The sequence below is a fragment of the Alternaria ventricosa genome (genome assembly GCF_023758065.1).
Source record: "Alternaria ventricosa strain BMP 2768 chromosome Unknown scaffold_2, whole genome shotgun sequence".
In the NCBI taxonomy this organism is placed as follows: domain Eukaryota; kingdom Fungi; phylum Ascomycota; class Dothideomycetes; order Pleosporales; family Pleosporaceae; genus Alternaria; species Alternaria ventricosa.
Genome location: NW_026055682.1, coordinates 1598612 through 1624258, shown reverse-complemented (window position 1 = coordinate 1624258; position 25647 = coordinate 1598612). Strand labels below are relative to the sequence as shown.

Sequence of the window (25647 nt, the reverse complement as noted above, 5' to 3'; positions counted from 1 at the left end):
GTGTCTGGTATCTTTGCGTGGGTCCGTAGAGCCAAGCGACTCATGTGGCTGACTTCGACTTGGAGTCGATCACCTAGGCGCATCTTCATGCTACACTGAGAAGATGGCGATTCGATCGCGGGATTGATGCAGACGAAACATCTAGAGTTTGCGCGTCAAGTAAGAACCAGCGGATCCAGATGTGGTGTGTTCTGCGAGGCCGTTGTGCGCCGCGAACTTGGCACAGAGCTCGAGCCGTGTATTCCGATGCAAGTGAGCATGTTGGGGTCGTCTTTGATGAGTAAATCGGCATGTTGGGTGACGACCATGTGATAGAACGATGTTCTCAGCGGCACCGGCGTAAAGAGTTACGGAGACAGCTGTAGTAGATCGGTACCTGGCTAGTCTGAGTAGAAACTAGCCGGGAACTGCTGGTAAAACAACGGGTGAGCTACTTGCGTGATCCCTAGTGGAAACACCATCATTACTACAAATAGTACACGGATCTATCGTTTCAAGGAGTGATGTCGCAAACATAATGACTTCATGCTTGTCCTGAGGAGCACGGAGCGGAAGCGATCTTACTTTACTTCGAGACGGGTGTTTCTGTCATACACGCCACCGCAAAGACATGCAGACTTCGGTGCGATGGAGGTTGCAGTCGCCGACGAAGGCTTTGCGCCCGAGAGTGGGTGAGACGAAAGGCTCAGGGTCCAATGCAGGGTGATATGACGTGACAGAGCAGGAGCGATGAGAAGCCTTCATGTGAAGTTCGAGGGAAGGCAGGAAATCTCAGGCGCGCCGGACTTGCAACGTCGGCTCTCCTCACTTAGATAACAGTCAGGGTTGACGCTTTTGGGAAGAGGACGCGAAGCGGGCAGGGGCTTTAGGCTGATGGTTGCAAATGGGGCGATCCGCACGACTGCCGGACGATCATTGGTTTTTTAGGCCTCTGAAAATAGATTAGCCCCATATGCAACAACACCATCAGCACCGATCATCCTCCTGACACACGACAGCCAACTGTCACAATACTCGTGTTTCCAAGACGGCCACGTCCTTCGGATGCATCGCCGAGCTCGTCAGTTCAGTTCACTCAGCCAGCGTCAGCTGTACCTCATGCCATTTCATGGCGATCTCCGGTGGCAATATTGCATGTGCAATTCTCGCAAAGTGTCACATATGCAATGCAATCCGTATCCGCTTACTGAGTTACGGCAAAACATCCATAGACCACCAGCTTCCTAGCCTTGACAAATTGTCTTCTTGCGACTATCTCCGGAACGTCTGACGAGTCAGTCTCCTACCGGTGACCAGGACAGCAAGTTGCCCAGAACGATGCGGAAAAGAACATCGTCGATGTATACCGTTCCAATACTGCAGCTTTCAGCGATCGCCCTGCAACTTTCCTCAGGTTGTCCCTTATCAGCTTGGTCCTAAGCAACCTAGACGAAAACGGTCGCGGAGGATTCACATACTATGCCTGCCTTGGCATTGATGCTGCATGCTCAGCGCAGCCAGAAAACTCATGGTCCTTGCAGACCAGTGAGCTCGTCAAACAAGCGAGGCTACTTTTTGTAATCCCAGGCGTCATGCTTGTTAGAGGACATGATCCACTCTCTCGGCTCTGACACGCAGCGTCCCGTAGCTGCGCACGGAATATCGGTACTCGAAACTATTCCCAGGAGTAGGCTTACATGCTCAGGCAGTGACCCTCCGTCTATGGAACTTACAGGTGCTATATGTAGTGCCTCATGCACTCGCATCTCTTCTTAAGGCTGCACATCTTTCGTAACCCAACTTCTTGGTCCTCGTCACGCTGGGTGTGATTTCTTTTCTTACGGACCGTTTGCCATTATGGGGCTTCCTTCAATATTATTAGCGGTAGCTGTTCTGGGTGCATATGCACTCTACAGGTACTGGGATTCATCTCGTCGTCATAGAATACCGACAGGCCTAAAGCCTCTACCAGGACCCAAAGGTATGGATCTTATTTCACCGTAACATCGCATAGGCGAAGGTCTACTGCTGGACCCTGACGATCATAGAAGTACCTCAACTAACCAGTGTATACCAGGCTACCCCATCCTCGGCTCAGTACCTGAGGTGCCTGAGAAGAACGGTTTCATCAAGTTCGCGGATTGGGGCAAGCAATATGGCCCCATCTATCAATGCGACTTGGCTGGTCACAACCATGTCTGGATATCCAGCGATCAGATTGCTAAAGACCTGCTTTCGAAAAAAGCAGCCATCTACTCCGATCGACCGCATATTCCTTCTTTGATCGACGACAACCGTTCAAGCGCGCAATATCTTCCGCTTCTTAGTCGAAATGGTAAGTCACATTCATGAACGCATAATACCACTGTGTCTAACGCTTTCCAGAGGGTCATACTCGTCAACGAAAGTTTGCGAACATCATCATGCGTGAATCAGAAAAGGCTGCGTTCCATCGATACCCTGAAATGGAATCAACACGCATGTTGACTGAGCTGCTGGACGCACCTGATCAATACAACAACATCCTTGAGTCGTTCATCTCTCGTGTCACCTGTCGACTGGCCTGGGGCCACAGCGAAGGTAGTGACGAGTTGAAGCAACGCGCACGCGAACTTCTCATTGGTGTCTCGCCCACAGGTTCCCTGAGCAACAAGCTTCCATTCCTCATGTCACTGCCGGACTGGCTCTCCCCACCCAAGGCTTGGGAGAGGCGACGCGCGACCACTGAGCGAACATGGTTCCAGACCATGCAAGAACAAGTCGTAAACGATGTGCAGTCTGGTCAAGCAGCCCCATCTTGGATGAAAACCTTCCTGGATGGTCGCAGCAAATGGGGGTTCAAATCTGATACCGAAGGCGCATATGCTGTTGGCATGCACGGTATCGCTGGAGCTCTTACTATCGCCGCTCCAATGCAGACATTCTGTCTGGCTATGACACACTATCCACAGTTCTTGCCGATGTTACACGAGGAACTCGATCGTGTCTGTGGAGACCGGATGCCACGTTCAGAAGATAGACCCAATCTTCCTTTCTTGCGAGCCATCATTCGCGAGTGCATTCGATGGCGCCCACCAGTCCCCACTGGTATTCCCCACTACCTGATTCAGGACGATGAGTACAACGGCTATCATATTCCCAAGGGTAGTACCATACATCCTTTGGAATGGTAAGTTCACCTGTATCTTGACTGGTGTACAATGTTCTGACATGCTTCCTTAGGGCCATCTCCCGCGACCCTGATCTATACCCGGATCCAGAAACCTTCAACCCTCTTCGATGGATCAAGCCAGAATACCCCACCTACCAGGAACCTCTTTCTCAGTTCCCAACTATAATCAACTCAACGCAGTTCGGGTACGGCAGGAGGACTTGCACAGGGCAAGCTGTGGCAGATGAAGATCTACTGATTGGCATCGGCGCTATCGCTTGGTTGTTCGACATTAAGAAGTCACCGAGCGATCCCATCATCATGCCGGCCATGAGCCCCATGAAGGCAGAACATACGATCGGCATGAATGAGAAGGCCAACATGTCAAACGAGGAGCTCAACGCAGGTCTTAACACAACTGAGCCAACCATGGCAGAAAAGATCCTTGCAAAGTTCACATACCCTGGATCTAAGCCAACGAACGACGCAACGCAGGAGAGATCAAAGCCCGCTGAGCTGACCAGTCAGCCTCTGGAATGGGGCGACATCACCAAGAAACCCGAAGACCCCACACTCGACTACTCCATCCTGCTCATCGCGAAGCCCATTCCCTTCAAATTTGATCTCAGGCCTCGCGACACGGTGCGAATAGACACGGTCCGCGACCTCTTCAGAGAAGGCGTTGCAAACGGTGACTATCCTGAAGCGAGGGCTTACTGGGGTGCAAACCAGGGACGTGATATGCCCTTGGGCTGGGCCAAAGTTTGAGACACGCTGTTGGTGATTTGCAAGCCCTGCAGATGCAGGCTTATATACCCTGGTGCGGGGACCCGGTGCTGACCCTGCAGCGCCGATCATGGGTATATAATGGCGACGATAATAATCAATTGGAGGGATTTTGACCTCCCGGATGCGGTTGAGCTATAGCTTGCTCCCGCGTGGCTGGGGGAAGGCGGTGCTATCGCTGTCGCTACGTTATTATGATTTAGACATCATTTACCAGCTTTCCTTAGTATATACCACAGGTCTTCTCTATTTAGAGCTTCAATACCCAATACGAAAAGTAATCGATAATGGCACGGCTTGCATGGAATGAGAAGACCCTCACCTGATAATTGACGCATGTTGGCATGTATCGGGCGAATGCGTAAAGCACGTTGCAGCTTACTCGAGACTTGGCTCTTTCTTTGCTGGCCATCACAGCCTGGACGACTTGGGCTGAGTGTGGACACATTCGGGGTGAGACGCTACACACGTGATGAGACCAGTCTGCCGCCACACCCACCAGCCACAGCTCTGACATCACGCATCTTCGGACCGAACGGCCGCAACGCGACATCGCCCTTCCACAAACACCACACGACATCTCAATGCGCCTACGATAGCCCTGCTCAGCTCACCGCGAGCACGAATCGCGCAATCATGTTCGGCCTCCAATTCACCGCCACGCGCACGCAGATCGCATCGTACCTCTTCGGCGTGGCGCTCTTCAGCATTAGCTTCCTCGTCTTCCTCAATAGCTCTATATCCTTTGTCATCACACAGCGCATCGGCCAGTCGCGCAATGTTGGTGATGCGGTCGGCACGCTGGGGTTTGTGGATGAGCTGGTAGCGCTTGTTGCGTGTCCAGCATGGGGATTGCTGAGCGACCGCGTGGGTGTGAGGAGTGTTGCGGTCATGGGATACAGCATTGTTGGCGTTGCGCTCTGGGTTCTTGTACAGGCACGGAACGTGTATCCTGAGCTGTTGCTTGCGAGAGTGCTGTTTAGTCTGGGAGGAAGCGCTACGTAAGTCCCGAGAAGTAGGGTTGTTTGCACAGGCTACTGAGGCTGATATTTGAACAGCGCGACTATGGTGACGGCGATTCTGCCCTCGATGACTCTCGTCAAGGATGTCAAACCCGACCCACGATCCCCAACGCGTAGCCGTGGCAGATCGCATGCGCCAGCTGCTTCGATATCGTCCGAACTCACGATTACGCCCGCGCGTTTCCGCTCCAACTCTCCGGAAGATCATACACAAGACACACCTGCGAAGAAGAGTTCGGGTGCATCTACGTCACAGCTTGCTGGATTGGTGGGCATGTTCACAGGCTGCGGCGCTCTCGTCGCACTGTTTGTCTTCCTACCTCTGCCGACACAGTTTCAAAATGCCGGCGAGCGTCCCGCAACAGCTGTAGCAGATGCCTTTTACGTTGTAGGGGCCATCGCTTTTCTCGTGGCGCTGGGCTGTTTCTTCGGCTTGCGCCAACTACCTGGCGAAGAAGCGAAAGGCTGGAAGCGCCTTACCAGCAGAGGCGACTACAAGGACGTAGACTCTCATCTGACGCGCGACGTCGTACTCTCATACCCTGGTCTCTTCCTGGAAAGTGTCCGTCTCGGCTTCACCTCCCCAAACATCGGACTCGGCTACGTCGGAGGATTCGTCGCGCGCGCATCCTCAGTCGCTATATCGCTCTTCATTCCTCTCTTCACAAACCACTACTTCTTACAGACTGGTCGCTGCAAGGTTGATTCAAACATTCCCTCAGACATCAAAGTCGCTTGTCCCGAAGCCTACAAACTTGCAGCGATGTTGACAGGCATCAGCCAGCTCATAGCCCTCATGTCTGCACCCCTCTTCGGCTACCTTTCCGGCCGATTCCCACGATACAACATCCCCTTGCTAGTAGCAGCTGTGTCTGGCATAGCAGGCTACTCAGCCTTCGGATCGCTTACGAGCCCAGACTACAAGAGCGAAGACGGCACAGGCGCGATCTTCTTCATCGTAGCGTTACTAGGCATCAGTCAGATCGGCGCCATCGTCTGCTCCCTCGCCCTCCTCGGCCGTGGCATCAACAACGACGAGCACAGCTCCGCGACAGATCTCCACAACTCGGCCTCCGCATCCATTGGAACAACGTCGCATCCATCCGCAGGCGCCACACCACCACACAGCGCGCCCATCACCCCTCTGGACGAAAATGCTCCTTTGCTTCCAGAACACATACAATCCTCCCGCTCGGCCTCCGCGTCAAGACGAACATCATCGCATAACCATATCAAAGGCTCGATAGCAGGCACGTACAGTCTGCTGGGTGGCTTTGGTATCTTGCTGCTAACCAAAGCGGGTGGTGCCCTATTCGATAGTACGGGACCTGGCGCGCCGTTTTATATGATGGCTGGGTTCAATGCGCTGCTTCTGGTGGTTACTGTGGGTGTCAGCGGATTGCAGAGTGTGAGGAGGTGGAGGGCGTCGGCGTCAGGAGCTTAGGGTTGGCGTGTGTGTTAGCATGTGTATGGTACGTGTATGATTGGGATGGTAACAAGGCGTTTACTGGGTTTTCACTGGCTGTTAGGTCAGATATGGACGAGGTGGGGAGTATATACCCTCTTGCAATGATATTGGTAATCGAACGATGACACGCATGGCTCCTGGTGATTAGATCATAAAGGAATGCTCCTTATGAACCTGCCAAATTGCTCGCGACTTGGTGGTCGCTAATCCATAATTCCTCGAATCGCTCTAGCAATGCCTCAACGTCCCATGGTACCGTATTCAAGCTCTCTCTGACAAAATAAGAAGCCTGGATAGCCAAACACACATATCATCCATCTATGCAAGCCATCCCGAACCATTTCCAATCCCCTCACTTCCCACCCCTCCACCCCATCTTCCCCAACACATCCCCCCAATCCAGCACATCAACCTTGCTCCTCGGCGCATCAGCCACACTCGGTCTACCAGCCAGACTCTGCGGCCACGGTTTCTTTGGATCGACCTAAAAGGAAACACACATACCTTAGCCCATTGTTCTCTTGCAAATGACTTGATACGGGGGGTTTTCTTTGTCACTTCTTGGGCTTGGGACTCACTTCAGTGCTGCCGGTCCATGAGGCGCTGCGTTGCATGGCGAAGACGAAGTCGCGGTATTTGTCGCCGGTGCTTGTGGTGGTGGGGGCTGGGGCGGTTGGGTCGGTGGTGTGGGAGGGGGAGTTGGTGGAAGGCTGGCGTGGAGGCCGAGTTGTAGAGGGTACGCGTTTTGTCGGATTTGATGGGCGTGGTTGGGGTCGGAGAGGGCTTTGGGCGTGAGGACGCGGGTTTGTGGGAAGGGATTGGCGTGGACGGGAATGGGCGTTGTTGATGCGGTCATGTGTGGGTGTCTTGGGCTGGTTGAAGGAACCTGGCAATGACTTCCTTACTGGTTTTGGCTTCGGGGCAGATTGGACTGCCGGTCTAGACTCGGCTGGTCTTGCAGGTGGTCCACCACTAAGCTCCTCCAGTGCCCTTTCAAGCGTCTTCGTGTTCTTGATAATGCCCTCTTTGTACAATGTATCGCGGATGTCGTTCTTGTAGAAGCGATGGTATGGCTCCGGATCTTCTCCTTGACCAATACAGTCCATGGCATACTGCCTGTAGTCTGTCCTGTTGCGTATGACAAAGTCGTCCCATTGCCATTTCGGTACCATCTTGTCTTCCTGTTCCAGTTGATACATCTGCGTGCATTGGTTTCGAAAGTGCTTCTCGTCACCATCGTATTGTGGATACGTGGCTTTGAAGGACTGAAAGACGGTTTGGGCACCATTTTGGTCTGCTTGATTCGAAGATACTGGTGGAGGCTGCATAGTTATCGGAACGGGACCACGAGGTCGAGGATCACGCGAGCGGTCTTGTAACTGAGGATGTGCTGTGGGCGGCTGAGGTACTGGGTTTGCAACGGGCTTTGCTTGTCTGGGACTCGGCTCGTCATATAGATCCTGATGCCGAGGGGACATGCTGGGCGATGGCTCCTTTTTCTCCACTTTGACAGCACCGTCAATTTCCATTGCGTCTGGATCTTCCGTGGTGAACCTGCTCGTAGTCTCGGGTCTACTGTCGAAGCTTGTGCTAGAGTTACGTTGCTCCCGCCATCTGCGTAGAGACTCGTCTCGTTCTTTGCGTAATGCAGTCACTGGGTCGATTGCAGACGGAGCCTCGTCTCCAAACCCGACAATCTTGATTTCGCGTCTCTTAGATTGTCGACGTTTGCTCTTTGTCGGCGAACTAATGAGCTTGCGCTTGGTGGATTGTGAAGCGAGATGGGGTACTGCCGGTGATGATTGTACGCCACGGTTTTCCGGTGATAAATGCGTGGATTTGGTTGTTGCATGGGAGAAAGATGTGGACTTCGACCCTTGATCTAGCCTGTGTTGTGATCGTTGTGCAGCAGCCGTCCCGCCATTAAGGTCTTGTGCGTCTGGGATATTGTCTATCATCTCTATGTCTCCAGTATTGTCGCCGTTAGGGCCTTGGGGTACACTGCTAGGCACTTCAACTCCCTTGTGCTTGTCGCCTGAGCTTTGCATGACCCCAAGCTCTGCAAGATCAGAGAGACTAGGCGTATCGTATGTACTATGAACTATCGATGTAGATGATTGTTGTTTGGGCTCGCCGCTTGAGCTTTGGGCGCCTGGGGCATTCTTGCCTTTTCCATCTGGAGTTTCTTTGACCTGAACAACTACAGGCGATCGCAGAGGATCAGACTTCGGAAGTTTGCTGTTTGCTGATGTCTCTTCCCTGTGCCGTGTAAGATCTTCGCCCAAGGCTTGCGGAACGGATTCTTCCATGTTCATTTCATCGTCAGAGTCTGCGGGTGCAGCTAGAACGGGTGGCGAAGATGGTGGACGAGTTGGCTCATCGCCATCTGAAATTTCAACGACAGAACAATTTTGTGACTGCTTGCTCGCGGGGATCCGCTGTGACGCAGAATCGTGTTTGGACTGAGATGCAGGCTTCTCAATACTTGAGTCCGGAGGAAGTTCCTGGTGGGCTCTTGCTGGACGTGATGGAGGCTCTGGGGATGTGTCCCAGGATATCTCGCTACCAATATCACTGTCGTCTTGAGTAGTCTCGGGCTCATCATCTTTCGTACTCGCAGATCTATCATTCTTGGTAATGGCAGGTTCATCATCTTGCGTCTTTTGTTGCAGAGACTTGGGCGATGGATCGACAGTCTCTGCCGACGGATCTGGGTCCGATTCATCGTCAGTTTCAGCGCCAGCTCTTTCGTCAGCCATCCGATGACAAGCCATGAGTATTGATTGGGGCATGTTTCCAGCCTGGAAAGGCTGAACCCCGGGTTGAGGTTTTAGCCAACTAGTCTCCCTGTCCAGACAGTGCCGCTGGATTTTCGGTACCTTTAGCGTCTCGCTATTGAAGATCAAGTCTGCCATCCAAGAGCACGGAGGCACTGTCTCACTGTCATCCTCGATCAGGCTTTGTTCAATGGTTTGCTCCTCATTCCGAACATTTTCAGTAGCTTTTGCAGATTCGGGCGATAACTCGCGGACCCTCTTGACCCTCTTTCTCTCATGATTGGACACAGATGGTGAGGGTTCTTCGTTCCCGGCTTCTGGTTCGGAGTTTTTCGAATGTTGCTGCGATGCATCTGACGGTACTTCTAGAGATTCATCTACAGCTGGCGTAGCGTCACTTTGCTGCTTACCGAAAGCCGACTGCACGAAACCGTTCGCAGAGGTCGCTCCAGGTTTGCGAGCGTTTGGATTGGGAAGTCTGCCGAGAAGACCTAGCAGTTGCATTTCTTGACGTTTCTCGTAGTCTGTGTTAGCAGCACCTGGCCGTATCTCTTTTCGTTGGGTGTTACCGCCTAGGACTGGCTCCAGCCGGTTCACTCCTATGACCTGTAGCTCCTCGTTGCCTGCATGAGGACGGGATGGGAGAGGCAGTTGTGTTCCAAATGGCAGTTGTGTGCCCATCATCTGTGATTGGAGCTCGTTGCCATGCGGCATGTTTCCATCTGAACCCATGTTATCCGCCATAGCGTCGTCGACTGCTTCTAGGTCCGTTTCCTCAGCACCAGACGCCAAGCATCGGCGGTCCTCTCGCTCGCGGATCTGGCGCAGCTACTCTAGCAAGACACCGATCTGCTCGCAAGCATGCAGTGGCCTCAGACTCTCACGCCTCAGATTCTGTACCCGTTCGCGATTATCGCCCAGCCAATCGATCCGATCTAGTATCAAGCGCAGTCTTTCGCGCGACGGGCCGTACGAGGTGAGGCGGATAGTGAAGGTGCGGACGGCTACTGTGGTGCCGATGGACAGGTGCGATAGCGCGGGGATTTCTTGGTGGAAGTTCCGAGCGCAGTTGGGCGTGAATTGGGAGAGGATCTGAACTTGGCCGTCGGTGAGTGTAAGAGGCGCGACCTGGTACAACTGACGTTAGATATGGCAGCAGCGATGGCGCAGTATCACCTGCCTTGAGAACCAACAGTGCGCTGTTGCGGTCCGAGTGAACGTAGTTGATGATATCCAGGGACGAGCCGTTATCGTGGTACACGTCCCACTGCCTGTGCAATTGGGCTTTAACGCCAGACCGCTTCCTCTCAAATGTGTCCTGGAGCCACTGGTTGCCTAGCAGCAGCTGGGACTCGAACGTTTCTTCAAGCCAGGCGCTGAGGCGAAGGGCCATGCAATGGGATGTCGCGGCGCCAGTGGGAGACGCGACGCGTTCTGGTCCCGGCGAGATGTGCGGGGAGGAGGAACAACAAGCCGTGTGGGGACTCGTGGAGAGAACATAATAGAGTTCTATCTAATGGAGAATAGCGGCTGATACTTCACTCGTCCAGCCAGCACTTGATACGCGTTTACTCTTGGGCCGCCATTCACGGTGGCTGCATCTCGTGGCTGGAGGGCATGAATTCATGCCGAGGGACATCGTGGGGGCGGAGCAGCGAGCGGAATTCCTTGGCGGTTGCGCGTCATGGCCCGCCGCGTTTCCTGCATGCCTAGCTAGCTGTATGCACCTCGTGATGCTCCAGCTGCCAGTGCCGTCGTAGCTGACTACTGTCGAGGCCTGGATTATTCTGCCTCATTCTCATGAAGCCCAAGCAACACACGTGTAACGAATGATCCGCCGTCCTCGACTCCACCTCGCTGTCCGCCGGACTACCCAGGCATGATCCCACCTGAAGCCTGATGCTGTTCTTCATAGACGACTGTCGGACGCCGATCCGTCTGGACACACTCGATACTTCCTACTGCACCCGCAGACTGCAATCCCTCTGACGGTAGTCATGTCCAGAGACTCGCGGCGGGGCTCGCTGCAGCCGCCCTCGCTCTACCAAATGCATGCCCAGGCATCACGCTCCGACACGCTCACCACCTTCGACGACTTCACCGTCCCACCCGCACCGAGCTCAGTTGGTGAGCCCAAAGGCATAGACTTGGTACAGGGTGGCTTCAGTGGACTGTACAGTCGCCTGAGAGCTTCTGTAGGAGGCGCCAGAGAACAATCACAAGATGGCAGGAGCGGGACTTCGCCGGCCTCCAAGTCAGCGGCTGTCACTCGAAGCCCAGGGGGGACTTCCGTGTCCTCACCCGTTGTCACCTCTAGGCCGTCGTCGCGAATGCAATCTCCAGCAACAGCCAACTTCCCCGACGCCCTGCCTCCATCCCGCGACTCCAACATATCTAGTACCACACTCTCCAGTAAGACGTCCATGAATGCGTCCAAGGCTTCCCTCGGTACTGCACGGTCCCGGAACTCAATGACCCCGAGCGTCGACACAGGGCATACAGCAAAACACGACGAATCGTCGATTCTGAGCCCTATGGGCCCTCACTCTAGGAGCCAAAGCATATCCACCGTCGATTTACCAAGAAGCAACACGCCGAGAGATCCTGCGCTAGGAGCCCAAAGGCTAGATTCCCCGCGCTTCGCTCCAAACCGGGACAACGCTGCTAGGAGGCAGAAGGGCGACTTTGACCTGGCAGGTCAGGAGAGTGACGATACCGATGACGATGATATGGTGCTCGTGAAAGGCGAAGGTCAAGCGGGTGATAGCGCCAACTTCAAGGCCGGGTCAGACACCCCACGCGAAAGCCTGAGCAGGGTCAGCTCCCGCGCCGACAGCCAGTATCAACCCACCCGCTCTGCGCCTAACAAGCCAAGGGAACAGCCTGAAAAGTCCCCCGAGAGGATGCAACTCGGTCGCAACAACACTGCCAGCTCCCAAACTACCATACACGCACCGGAGCCGCAGCGTCCCCCCATGCTCCATGTCGGTCCTTCACACCTCCCAGGCTACCGGCCTTCCAGGGCTTCTTCTTCTGACGGGTTGAGCTCTATCATCACGACTTCTACTATACGCACTCCTGCTGTTGCACCTATCGAAGAGATTCAGCGACAAGCCCAGGCTGCGCCTGCGGTGCACAACATGTCAAGAAGTACTTTCACTCAAATGCGAAGAAAGATTCTGGACCGCGAGTTTTGGATGCGAGACGAGAATGCCAAAGCTTGTTTCAGCTGCGGTGATGCTTTCACTACTTTCAGACGTAAGCATCACTGCCGTACATGTGGGCAAATCTTCGATTCCAAGTGCACGTCTATCGTGTCAGGTAAGATATTTGGGCAGCAAAGCAACCTGAAGGTGTGCAAACCGTGTGAGGGTATCATATACGGCCACGACGATGACTCTTCCGACTACACTGATGATGGCGACCAAGCTTCCCTTTACGACAATGGGGACAGGACTCAGTACTCAGACGACGACGAGGCTGATCATGTTGAGAGTGATCATACAAAGATCGGAACACCGACCATCAGCATCCCCATGTCTCGAAAGGTGGGCAGTGAAAAGAAACGCCGGTCACATGTCATAGAACTTGGTCCTCAAACTTTGACCCGTCCGAGTTCTTCGCGGTCTCTGCGGTCTCTGGGTGGGAGACCCCGTTCGTCGAGCCACAAACGACACCCTTCCAAACACCAACACATGCGTAACGTCAAGCATGACGATCGCGCGCCCTTCCATCAGTATCACGATAACTCACGCAGTCAACCAAGCCTGTCGGCCTTCCACCACGATAACATAATCGACCCAGATCTTGCTCCCTTCATGTCAGACGAGGGCTCGAGCGAGGAAGATCATGCCAGCATCTTCGCGACTCTGAGAGAAGATCCTGCGGCTGGCGCGAATCTGGACCATGAAAGAGGTGGTTTAGGTGGTCTGTTGGCAGCCATGAGGAAAGGAAAGTCAAGGGCTGGTGATAGGAGTGTCATAGGCGCGGGCCACGCTCGAGATGCAGATAACATTAGCATCACAAGTCGCAACGGAAATCGACCGTCCCGACGAAGGAATCTGAGCGTAAGCAGCATCACTCACCGAGCCTCCCCAAGGCGATCGAAAAGCAACACCCTGTTAAGACCTTATACCGGCTACGGCGGTAGCGGACCGGGAACACCACAACTCCAGCCGTCTCCTTCACCAACACCACCCGGAGGGAGAATCACCCGTAGTGCATCAATGCAGGGTATGACACCCAAGGTCGAACTCAACAAGGCCAGTCTAGATCATGCACGAAAGCTCCTGATACAGATGTTGAACGACGCTGGAGTGCCACATGCGTCCAGTTGGGAAAAGGCCTTGATCCCGATCTTACGACAGTGTACAGATGACGTCAATCCTGACGTAGATAGAGGAGATGACATCGACGTGAGGAACTACATCAAGTTGAAGAAGATCCCGGGTGGTAAGCCAAAGGACACCGCATACGTATCGGGTGTGGTCTTTACCAAGAACGTTGCCCTGCGGAGTATGCCGCGCAATATACCCAACCCAAGAATCGCCATCATCACTTTCGCTATTGAGTATGCGCGACACCAAACACACTTCATGAGCCTTGAGCCCGTCATCGCCCAGGAGCGAGAATACCTTCGTAACCTCGTAAGTCGTATCGCAGCTCTCCAACCTCACGTCCTGCTCGTACAACGTAATGTGTCTGGCCTGGCACTCGAATTCCTGGAGAAAGAGGGAATTGCCGTAGTCTACAACGTCAAGCCTACAGTACTGAACGCCGTCGCGCGATGCACAAATTCGAAAATGATCTCATCCGTCGACAAGTTGGCCATAGACCCAACGCATCTTGGGTCTTGCGGCAGGTTTGATGTCAAGACCTATGTGCACAAGAATGCGAGGAAAACCTACATCTTTCTGTCTGGGTGTCAGAAAGAACTCGGCTGCACAATTGTTCTACGAGGTGCCGAGAGTCATAACCTGGTCAGGTTGAAACGCGTGACTGAGTTCATGACATATGTCGTGTACAACCTTCGGCTCGAGACTTGCTTGATGCGCGACGAATTCATAGATACACCAACAGCTTCTATCACTGGTACTCTCGCCTTGGACCGCCAAGATCAAGACGGTTCACGAACTCAAAGCGGTGGAGACGATACCGCTTCCCAGCCTACTAACGCGTTGCATGATGGGAACGACCTGCGATCTAGCGATGCTGCACCCTCCTACTATAGCGACATGGTCGAAAACCATCGAACAAAGATTCTCTCTTCTTCGCCATTCGTCAAGTTCATGCAACCTTATCTGCTCGAACAGGCCCGCCAATACGAAGCAAAGCTAGGCCATCTGAAGAAGCTCAAGAACCAGTACACTGCTGATGAAAGTGACGAAAAGCCCGGTGAAATCGGCCAGAAGTTCGAACTCGTACAGCCCGAGATGGTCCACACCGTGGTGGAGAAGGCTTCAAAGCAAGTTCGAGAGTTCTTATCTGCAGTGCATGCATCAGAATACGACAAGGCATTGAATCAGTACCTGACACAAAAGCGACAGTGGGAGCAGTATCTCTCGGGCAACACAGATCTTTACGACCCGTTCAACCACCAGAAGATTGCCGTACTGTACAGTGTTGTCAATACTGTAACCTCCACTCCCTGCATTGGACCAGAAATCATCGCGCTTGGTTTTTACCAAGAACATGATTACGATGATGGCTTTACGCCAGATTGCACATTAGGCCAATACGTGGAGGATCTGTGCACTTCAGCCAGTGTTGCTTGTGAAGTGGGCAATTGCGACCGGAGAATGCTCGATCATTCTCGCCAATATGTGCATGGAGAAGGTCAAATGACGGTCATCGTCCAGAAGCACCCACCGAAGCTGAAAGGCATGTATCAAACCATTCTCATGTGGAGCTGTTGCAGAATATGTGGCCAAGAAACGCAAGCTTTTCCTATGTCCGAGTGGAGTTGGAGATACTCTTTTGCCAAATACCTCGAGTTGACGTTCTGGAGTACCAAGCTGCATCCACGAGCGGGTATATGTCCCCACGACATTCACAAGGACCATGTCCGCTACTTCGGCTACAGCAATGTTGCTCTGCGGATCCAGTATGACCCTGTACCGATGTACGAGGTCATCGCTCCCAAGCCGAATGTGACCTGGAAAGTGGATAGCGACCTAAGGTTGAAGAATAGCCAATATCTGATGATCGAGGATAAGTTGGATTGCTTCATGGACTCGCTTCGCGCTCGTATCCAGGGGATTCATGTTGAAGATGTCATTCCAGAGAAGGTGGATGTATGCCGCAAGGAAGTTGAGATACTTCTCAAACGGGCGAACGAGGAACACGAGTGGCTGAAATCCAAGCTCCAAGACAAGTACATGAACTCCAAATACTACGAGATCATCCCCATGAATCGCGCAATTCGCGCCATTCAGGAAAAGGCAATCGCTTGGGATGTGACCTTTCTGGAGTTCGAACAGCAATTCTTCCCGTCCGAGCGGGATATCAGGAGGTACGCGAACATGCAACTGAAGAGATTCTTGGAGCGGGATGAGTCTACGAGCTCTTTGGCATCTGTGGATGAGGGCGGGGAATCAGGTGCGGACGATTCGTACATCGATGAGAAAGATGAGTCGATTGCGTTATCGCCGAGGCCATCTAATCTATCACCAGAAATGGCCCGCGACATGTTGAGCTCCGTTGTCAAAGAGGAGAGTTCGACTAGCGATCAGCCTGCGGATGGGGGAGAACAGGTTTCTGGACCTAGCACGCCCCCTCTAGCCAAGCCTAGTTCAGACTTGCCAATCCAGACCCCGCGGGAGGCACTTGAGCGAGAAGACGTTCGTCATTTGGATCTCGCAGTGCCCTCAAACTATCCTGAGACACCTGCAGTCGGCAACGAAGAACTCACCAAGACACCAACTGTTGCTTCTGATCCTAACAAGTTCGACGAAGGGTCGCCTACGCCTACCAGTCTTCCGAGGGTAAATCCGATTGATAAGTCGCTTGCTGAAGCGATCGAGAATATGCCGAGTAGCCCGTCACCATTGCCGTCAGCTTCGAACATCACAGCGGAAAGCAAAATCCCGCGGCTGGTCGAACCCAATCGACGTGAAGCGCCGGCCCGGCCAACAGCACTTGTGAGAACACAATCTCAGCCTGGAAATATCGCTAAACACATCGGCCCTTTCCCAGGCTCATCGGTCACCAACAACGGGCCCACTAGTCCGAAGCCGAACTCCAACGACTCTACAAAGGCTTTTGAGCGTATGACAGAGCGACTTGGGCTAGGATTGTCTACCCCAAAGCAATCCAAGTCCTCATCTCGCATACCTCGATCAATACCTTACAAGAGCCAAAACAAGGTATCGAAGATTGCGCAGCATTTTGAACAGCTGTCACGAGAATTTCAGAACCAGCGTATGCGCGAGAGACGTAATGATCGAGCTAGGCAAGTGCGCGCGTTCCCACTCGCCTCCTCTAAACCGGTTGTCGAGGTGTACAAAAACGTCCATGACGCTGTGCAAGAGAATGAAGATTCTGATGAAGATCTGCGTACTCCAACTCCTCCTCGGGCGAGTCTTGACAACAGTACACTTGGCGACGGCACTTTCACAGAGCACATAGGTGACACAACAGCGTCACAATCACCGGTGGAGAGGCGACATCCTCATGATGAAATGGCCCAACTTCCCAGCAGCGATGAGTCACCCAAATCACCAAGCCACTTCCCATCAGACCCCGAGAACGACATCAGTGATACGGAGACGACGCCAGAAGACATTCCTCTTCCGGAAAGCCTCGCGGGTTCTCAACTTTTGAGTTTGAGCGACTCGCAGCTGGAAAACTCTCTTGAGCTCCCCAAACACGAGAAGAACACGTTACTGAAGATTCTTACCAGTTTCTGGTCCGAACGATCGGCAAGTGGATGGACGCCGCTTGAGTATCCATTCTCACAGATCGAGCACGTCTGGGAGAACTCGGATATCATCATCCGGGAAGACGAACCCAGTTCCATCATTGCATTGGCGCTGTCGTGTCCAGACTATGTTGCCAAGCGACAAACCTTCCGCGATTTTACTTCAAGTGATGGCGTTATGGAAACATTTGAAGAGTCAGTCGAACGAAACCTGCTGCATGAAGAAAACCACAACATCCGCTACAGTTTTACCAATCGTGGGGTAAAGGCGCACTGCAAGATATTCTACGCCCAATCTTTCGACGCACTCCGCCGCAAATGCGGTGTGGCAGAACGGTTTGTGGAATCCCTCTCCCGCTGTTCGAAATGGGATTCCAAGGGCGGGAAATCCAAGTCAATCTTTCTGAAGACCCTCGACGACCGATTTGTCTTAAAGTCACTCTCTCCAGTCGAAGTTCAAGCATTCTTCAAGTTCGGACCCAATTACTTTGCCTTCACGCACCAGAATCTCTTCAAATCATTGCCCAGCGTCATCGCGAAGATGTTCGGCCTGTTTCAAGTCCAGATCAAGACACCCACCGGCCGGGACTTTGACTGGTACATGCTTGTTATGGAGAACCTTTTCTACGATCGCGAACCGAACCGCCGCTACGATCTTAAGGGCAGTATGCGCAATCGCAAGATCCAAGCCACTGGCGAACGAGATGAAGTTCTTCTCGACGAGAACCTTGTTGACATCATCTACTCTGAGACGCCCATCTTCGTCCGTGAGCACACCAAGAAGTTGCTCAAAGCTAGTGTGTTCAACGATACGCTTTTCCTATCACAGAACAACGTTATGGACTACTCTCTCATGGCAGGCTTTGACGACACACAACGCGAGATCATTGTAGGCATTATCGACTGCATTCGCACCTACACCTGGGACAAGAAGCTCGAGAGTTGGATCAAGGACCGCGGCAAGAACAAGCCTACCATCACATCGCCGCGTGACTACAGGAACAGATTCAGGATTGCGATGGAAAAGTACATCCTCCAAGCGCCCAACTGCTGGCACCAATTCAGTGGTAGGCTCGTTGGACAGAGTGTCGATGGACGAAGGGCGCTGGTTGAAGGCAGAAGCAGTATGGACGCGGGGCACAAGAGGGGCGTAAGCGGTAGTAGTGTCGCTGGATCGAGTACGGTAATGGACATGGGACGTACATTGGCCTATGGTGATGGCCGTAATGCTCGGAGGGCATGATTTATGTTAAATTGATGACCATGATTCTGTTAGGTAGCATAGCGCGGGGGTATGGAGTTCTCATCTCGATGTATCTAATGACCAAGCCTAATGTGACAATGCGCGTCTATGCAAAAAGACTGCATGTGCGTACCACCAAAACGGCAGACCGACGATCCTACTAACTCTTCTTTTCCTTCTGGTCCTTCAACAACGCTCCAACAACGCCCTCCACACTCCCCATCTCCTCCTTCTCGTTCCTCTCCACAACATCAGCCAACCCATTAAATACACCCGCAATCTCCCTGAACACACTCGCCTCACCCGCCGTCCCACCTTCCGTTCGAAAACACTCACCAATCTGCACCATCTCCTCCACCCACCGATAAGCCTTCCCCGTACACCCCACCACGCTCTTTTCCGCCTTCTGCTTCACACCAGGACTATACACGTCAAGATACTCACGCAGCGGATCTAGCACACCCAGCGACTCCGCCGACGAGAAAGATTGCAACGCCAACGCCGTAAACCCCTTTGACAGCGCCGCGAAACAGCATTTCAGCCCGGACGCTGTCCCGATCTCGCCGCCGAGAAAGCGCGTATTGAGTACTTCAGCTAGATGGGCGCCGGAAATGCGTGCGGAGTCGAGGGGATGCGGTCCCGATAGCGGGATATCGGGTCTTGTCCATGCACTCTGTTCTGTTTCTGACGGCGGCGGCGATGGTGGGCCACCGATGATGCCCCCGTCCACAAACACAACACCTTTCTCGACCTGCTCAAAAAGTCCCGCTATACTCCTCGCTGTATCCGGACTAATAGCATTCAAATCCAAATACCACACCGCGCCCTTCCCCTTCTCCCTCCTTTCCCTCTCCCATGTTTCCGATTGCAGCGCAGATACCACGCGATTCGCCGTCGCCACAGCATCACGTGGCGGCACGATACTCAGTATGTAATCTGCATCTGCGACGAGCTCTTCGTCTGTGGCGTAGAGGTGTATTCCAGCGGATTCTGTGCGCGCTTTTGTGGCGGCACTGCGGCCGCTGATGTTGGTTGTTATGCGGTAGTTGTGCGAGGTGAGGAGTGCGGCGATGCCGAGGCCCATTTGCCCGATTGAGACGATGGCTACTGTGGCGAGGGGGGTGGACATTTTGGGGAGGGAGGTGGTGTTGAGATGGAGAGGTTTGGTGTGTCGTGTTACGGTACTGGGATGAGACGATGATGTTGTTGGGATATCCATGGTGGGGTGGGTGAATGCTGACGGGAGCTCTAACGCGGAGGGGTTAGTGGGGTGTGGGGATAGGATTGTGGTGCCGTTGAGAGCTGACAACATCGAAGAGCTTGATAATGGGAAGCGCATGTTGAAATCACTGGGCCTCTTGCTCAAGTCTGATAAGTTCGGGTTGAGATGATTGGCATCCTATACAGTCTCTTTCATAACTTTCTATACGACTATATCGTCGCGTTCCACCTCGACCGGCCCAGCACTTAGAACGGCTTCAACGAGTTCAAGCTCTTAGACTCGACTTGATATCCATCAGCCTGGTAACCACTGGTAAAGTAAGACGCCGCCTGTGTGTTTCCCTTCATTGTCCACAGCATCCAGTTGAGGATCGCCTTGCCAAAACGGCCGCCATTAGCATCGCCGAGTGTACCGCCGTGGCCGACGGGAATGTTGCCCTTCCAGGTTGGAACTCCGGCAGGCATGTTCTTGTAGTCACGCTCGCCCTAGAATCCTTGTTAGTTTATCTTGCGCGCAACAGAAAGGAATAGGTAAGGAGAACTTACGTTCGGGTAGGCAATGTCGCCTGAACCACCCAGTACGAACAAGACTGGCTTCCTCTAGTTACTGGCCGCAGTGTAGTTTGTCAGCAGACCTGAGCTGATGACTCCGATGGTGTCGACGCGGCTATCCCAGATGTTGTCGATGGCTTCGACACCACCGCATGAGAAGCCTGCAGCCATGATCTTGCTCGCATCGACGTTGGCATAGTTTCCTTTGCCGGCGTTCTGGGTGACCCAGTCAATGGCCTGTTTCATGGTCTGAGCATTGGAGGTACCGCCGCCGTTGGGGCCACCCTCAGCGATAGCCAGGAAACCGTAACTGGCGATGTTCTGCAAGAGAGCCGAGTTGGAGCGGCCGTCGGTGCTGCATGCACCGTTGCCCCAGACGAGGACAGGGAGCTTCTCGGACCCAGTGCTCTTGGTCGGGTAGTAGATTGTGTGGCCTTGGAGAGAGCTTTCGGTCTTGTAAGTGCCCGGAGCGTAAGGGCCTGCGCCGCTGCCTTGCTGAGAAGATGTCAATAGAGTCCTTGAGGTAGGGGAGTTGTTGCTTACTTGTCTGGCTTCTAGGTTAAGCGGTGTTGCAACACTGCTTTCAACGCACAAAGCCGCAACGGCGAGACTGAATGAGTACTTCATGGCGGATGGAAGCGATAGAATCGAGGAAGACGCAGAACGAACTGATGGCGATGTAGGTCACTGAGTCAAGTCCAAGGCATCTTATATACCAAGAAACATCCCTATCATACCAAGACGTCCTCATCACCCTAAAATGTCCCCATCGTGCTATAACGTCCCCATCACACTAAAAAGCCCTTGCATTCGTCCTCCATCACTTCTTGGCTGCTCACCGCACACTCTCATCTGCAACCATTTTGATTGCAAAGGGATAAAATCATCGCGCCAACCACCAGTAAATGTGGGCTTGATATATTCTATCGGGCCTATTACGTCGGGGATGAGGCTTTAGTTGGGCCGTTTGCTATAGATGGATCCGGGGTGAACAGGTCACACATGATCTTTCTAGTATGCGATCGTGCGCTAGCTGCCAATGGGTGCTTCAGCTTAATATGTCGTGGGTCGACCTTGTCTTGGCCGGTGGTTAAGCTCGCTAGTCAGGTGCCGGATGAGCTCCTCGGGAGTCAAACGCGAGATCGTGCATCGGGGGATAGTATGGCGATTGCGGGGAAGCACATCGCGTATCTTTATTTGCATGCCGGTTGATGCAAATGTGCAAGCATTGTGTTTAGGCGAGGTGACATCGAGTATACGTGAATAAACACATACAGCTTGGCGCGCTGGTGTTTTGCCATTGCGTCATGGTACTAGTGCATGTTAGCGGATGTCCTCGACGCTGATTGACGGTATCAGATGCTTCAACATCTAGGAGGCTAAAACTGCGATCGCGAATGCGAAGAGGTGGGCAAGTCGTCAATTTTGGCGGCTATGACATCGCCGTCATCGTCACTCATTACCGCAATGGACTTCCAAGGTTTGTATAACTCATCCGTTCTCAACCGCCGCTAAGTCGGGGATGTCATGTATATTATCTTCTGAAACTCGTTCGCCGTGCTGATATATGCTTGTGCGCAGAATACTGCCTGTGCAACGACCCATGAAGATGACGAGAAAAAACATCAGATCTTGGCTCCAAATCTCCGTTAGATCTGACCGAGATCGTGCGTTCTCAGCTCTGCCCTTCAATACTTTCAACCATATACCCAGTACCATGTCTTTCGGAGATCTATTCCACCTCTTTTAACAGCTGCCTTGCCGCGACATGGCTTATTGGTCTGGGCACACAGCGGCCGCCGCCTGGTTCGCACAATCGTTGCCGCCATGCTGCCAGCATTGACTCTGAACGCCATTGATAGTGAAGAAAGTACTGTAGAAGCACTGTGCCATGTTTTGTGTCGCGTTCTCGCAGCGGTAAAGACAACGTGGGCAGTATCTCGCGTAACTACCGGCTTCTTCCTCACAGATCTCCAAAGGCGTCGTGGGAGTAGGCGTAGGCGTCTGGCTGGTGCTGGTTACAGTCACAAGAGTGCTGGTGGCAGATGATGGTACAGGCTTGCCCAAGTTTCTTTCAACGCAGTAGGAGTTCTTCGGGATGATTTTGCAGCCATCAGCCAGACATGGGTTCTGTTTCATCCGTTAGTATGTATGTAGAGTTTCAATGCGTTTGCATCGTACGTATGCCGTCAACTGCGCATCCGTGATTCCCCAATATGCACCTATACTGGCACATGTGTCGGTCTCTGCGGCGACATGCCACCATGAGCAGTCTGCGACGGTGTCTGGAGCCGCGGTAGTTGGAGGCTCCTCGAGATACGCTGCGCTAAGCAGTGGTAGCAAGCCGAGACCGATGGTGAGTGGAGATAGCATGGTGCGAGTATTCCGAGTTTTGAGGTGCAATATCAGCCGTGAAAATGCGAGTAAGAAGAGCGGACGATGGAGTATCTTTATACAAAGAACGCGATGTACCTAGATTTGATGGCGCCAGACCTAGACAGCATGCTGCCTGTGCAGTGCATTAGCCATATACAACATTCCAGGCTTCCATCGGGCCTGATGATCCAGCTCTAGGGCAAACGTCGTGCGAAGTCCCGCTTCCTGAGGAATCGAGTAATAGCTTGCCGGACGGGGACGCTGGCAGCCTAGACGGGTGGAGAATCGCGCAGGATCTACGGACCCCTTGGACGCCTGATGACCGGCAACGAATCAAAGTCACAACGGCAGAACATGTACGTAGCGCAGATTTAGAGCTCGTACTTGCACGGCGACAAAAGTTTGTATGTTGGGGTTTGCAAGGCGTAAATTCAGTCGGAGTTGATGATGATCCTTACTATACCAGGCCTGGTGTAAGGCGACAGCGCGTCCCGAGGTCCCGTCCGCGGCTTCCTCAAGAATTCAAGCCGCAAGACGATGCAACAACCAAGTGTCCAAAGCACGTATTGCAGTCGCAGATCTCGCGAGAAGTAGTTGCTTCCAAATCGTCCATCGCAAAGTTACCATGCACATCGCTACACCCTCCCTGCACCTCCCCGCTTCCCACCGTTCCTCCTCCAAACCAGCACCCCCAACCCAAAGCTCACGCACCAAAACACCGCGCTCAGAAACCCAAACGCCTGAGCTGCATTCCACCTACTGCACATCCCGTTCCTAACCGTCATCTGATCCCACGCCCAAATACTACCACAATCCATTCCATTCCTATAATAATCCTGCAGCAAGCCAAAGGCAGCGACCCACGCGCCGCAAAAGATAAGATCGCCGACAAAATTGACGATGTGAGAAGTGGTGGGAAAGATCCAGATGAGGGATGCGACGACCGATATGCCGGCTATCATGACGCTGTAGATGAGGCGGCCGTGACAGTCGCTGGCGTCCATGTGGCGGATTTGGTGGAGGAGGATGGATGTTAGGACTAGGACTACGGCTGCGCAGACGAATTGCGCGAAGCGGAGGGTGATGGATAGGAGGCGGGAGAGGATCATTGTGATGTCGTGTGAGTGTGTAATAGGTGAGGCTTGCTGACTTGTAGGATCTAGATAGCCGGATTCGTAGAAGTGAGGTGAAGCGGCGTCTTGTAGTGTAGATAGATATTGCTTCCTGCTTGCGTCTTGGAGGACCTTTACCTTATATCTTCACGTATGCATTTGACAAGCAAACGCGCGCTCAGATATTGGTTTGGCTGCTGCGCGTGGAGGCATTTTGAGGTCTTTCTTAAGTGCGCTTGCTCTCAATCACATGTATTCAGACCAACGGCCTCTGTTTGCACGCGTTGCTACGTGACACCGCCAATCAAAGACGCCTTATGCATCGTACTAATCGAGCTCCTTACTACAACCCATCATAAACACCCTTCTCAGCCATGAACCATGCCGGAATAACCTTGGGATCTCCATTCGGAAGCACCTGCGAAGCCAGCATACCCGCAACCCCCTTCTCCCTGTCCACCCACCAGAAGCAGTTACACAAGCCCATCCACCACAGCGTATTAGCCCCACGACCAGACTGTCCCGGCGCAATCGTGATGAAACCGCCAAAGCCCCATCCCTGAGGAGGGTTGCCGGGCTGGGGATACATATCCGCTGCTTGGTTGACGAGCAAAGGGTTCGCGGGTGGGACGTTGGCACGTGCAAAGTCGGGTTGAGAGGGGATTTGATTCTCCCACATGAGATCGACGGTCTCCTTCTTGAGGATGCGCTTCTGAGTTTGTGGACTCGTTCCGTCGTTCAGTAGAGCAGCGAGGATCTTGACGTATTCGCTTGGTCTTGACCAGAGTCCTGCGCCGCCGGATTGGAGGAAGTCTTTCTGTTTTTCTTCGGGGCACGACAGAGGGCCGTTGTAGAGATGTTCGCGCTCCTTGAGGGTGCCGCCCGTCTCGCGTTGGTGCATGTGTGCTAGGTTCTTCTGCACCTCCTTGGAAGGGAACATGGTTGCGCCTTCTGCGGCGATGCCTACGGGCGTGAAGACATGCTCTTGGAAGTATTCCCCTAGTGTTTGCCCGGTGACGCGTTCGAGGACGATACCGGCCCAGTCCATGTTGATCTGCAGTTCCGTTAATATCTGGGACGGGAATAAGGATATACGTGCAACTTACCCCATACTCCCACATACTGCCCGGTTGGTTTACCAGCTTCGAATCGAGAATGTCGCGTTTGTCTCCACTGCTCCCTTCGATGCCATCCGCTACGAGCCTCGGATCCGCGAATCGGTATCCAAATCCTGCGGTATGGCTCAATAACATTCGTACAGTGATACCCTTCTCTTGCTCAGCACCGTTGACACCATCTGCATAGACCTTTTTCTCCGATAATTCCGGTACGGTTTTCTTGATGAATTCAGCATCATCCAACGGTACCTTGCCCTGCTCAACAAGCTGCAGCACGGCAATTGCAGTGACCAGTTTGGTGCAAGAAGCAATCCAAAAGGTGGTGGTCTGAGTATTCATAGGCTCCTTGGAGTCTACACCGAGCATACCTGACGCATGCTCGACAAGTGTTTTGCCCGATTTGTCGATAGCGTGGAAGGCGAGACCCGGCGAGCCATCTCCAATGAAACCGTCTAGTGTGCTCTTAATATCATCGACAGCTTTAGTGGAGAGAGGCATGATGGGAGCTGTTCTGTGAGTGATTCCAGGAGGTTCATTGTAAAACAGATCAGTCTTATAGAAGTTGCGCTATGTACCGAGGGTATCAATGTCCCCACTCCAGCATCACACATACTACGCCGAATCCAGACATGAGTAGTTAAGGTATGCAACTAGTTGTGGTGGACATAAGCCAGCGCCCGAGTACGTTTATGGGTCATACGGATAGGAAAGACCAATGAAAGGTACCGGGCACGAGATAACCGAGCAGGGCGAACATTTAGGACGTGGACTTGTTGATATTGAACCTATGAGTCGCATAGCCACTGATGGTAGAGGTTGCTCGCTCCACCCTACGCTACCCCGCAGCGGGGCATCAATTGGACATTCGTACAGTAGTGCACGCCCGACGGGCTAATATAGCGTGCCATCAACGTAAGCCTACTG

At 53.1% G+C, this 25647-nt stretch overlaps 7 protein-coding genes across 7 annotated transcripts; 3 read left to right on the top strand and 4 right to left on the bottom strand.

Annotated features, from left to right (window-relative positions):
• Window positions 1-2402: 2402 nt before the first annotated feature.
• J4E93_001532 (uncharacterized protein) lies at window positions 2403-3898 on the top strand (the record flags this gene model as incomplete). The annotated part of the gene is made up of 2 exons (XM_049339483.1): window positions 2403-3148; window positions 3202-3898. 2 exons carry the CDS (start codon window positions 2403-2405, stop codon window positions 3896-3898), a joined length of 1443 nt encoding a protein of 480 aa, XP_049203440.1.
• Window positions 3899-4552: 654 nt separating this feature from the next.
• Window positions 4553-6382, top strand: J4E93_001531 (uncharacterized protein; the record flags this gene model as incomplete). Its single annotated transcript, XM_049339482.1, has 2 exons — window positions 4553-4917; window positions 4975-6382. 2 exons carry the CDS (start codon window positions 4553-4555, stop codon window positions 6380-6382), a joined length of 1773 nt encoding a protein of 590 aa, XP_049203439.1.
• Window positions 6383-6960: 578 nt separating this feature from the next.
• On the bottom strand, window positions 6961-10576 carry J4E93_001530 (uncharacterized protein; the record flags this gene model as incomplete). Its single annotated transcript, XM_049339481.1, has 4 exons — window positions 6961-7070; window positions 7236-9941; window positions 10062-10320; window positions 10373-10576. The coding sequence occupies 4 exons, from the start codon at window positions 10574-10576 to the stop codon at window positions 6961-6963; spliced, it is 3279 nt and encodes a 1092-aa protein (XP_049203438.1).
• Window positions 10577-11180: 604 nt separating this feature from the next.
• J4E93_001529 (uncharacterized protein) lies at window positions 11181-18344 on the top strand (the record flags this gene model as incomplete). The annotated part of the gene is made up of 1 exon (XM_049339480.1): window positions 11181-18344. The coding sequence occupies one exon, from the start codon at window positions 11181-11183 to the stop codon at window positions 18342-18344; it is 7164 nt and encodes a 2387-aa protein (XP_049203437.1).
• Window positions 18345-18504: 160 nt separating this feature from the next.
• J4E93_001528 (uncharacterized protein) lies at window positions 18505-19473 on the bottom strand (the record flags this gene model as incomplete). Its single annotated transcript, XM_049339479.1, has 1 exon — window positions 18505-19473. The coding sequence occupies one exon, from the start codon at window positions 19471-19473 to the stop codon at window positions 18505-18507; it is 969 nt and encodes a 322-aa protein (XP_049203436.1).
• Window positions 19474-19811: 338 nt separating this feature from the next.
• On the bottom strand, window positions 19812-20744 carry J4E93_001527 (uncharacterized protein; the record flags this gene model as incomplete). Its single annotated transcript, XM_049339478.1, has 4 exons — window positions 19812-20051; window positions 20112-20131; window positions 20174-20612; window positions 20661-20744. The coding sequence occupies 4 exons, from the start codon at window positions 20742-20744 to the stop codon at window positions 19812-19814; spliced, it is 783 nt and encodes a 260-aa protein (XP_049203435.1).
• A 3204-nt stretch (window positions 20745-23948) lies between these two features.
• J4E93_001526 (uncharacterized protein) lies at window positions 23949-25221 on the bottom strand (the record flags this gene model as incomplete). The annotated part of the gene is made up of 2 exons (XM_049339477.1): window positions 23949-24659; window positions 24712-25221. The coding sequence occupies 2 exons, from the start codon at window positions 25219-25221 to the stop codon at window positions 23949-23951; spliced, it is 1221 nt and encodes a 406-aa protein (XP_049203434.1).
• Between the last annotated feature and the right edge of the window lie 426 nt (window positions 25222-25647).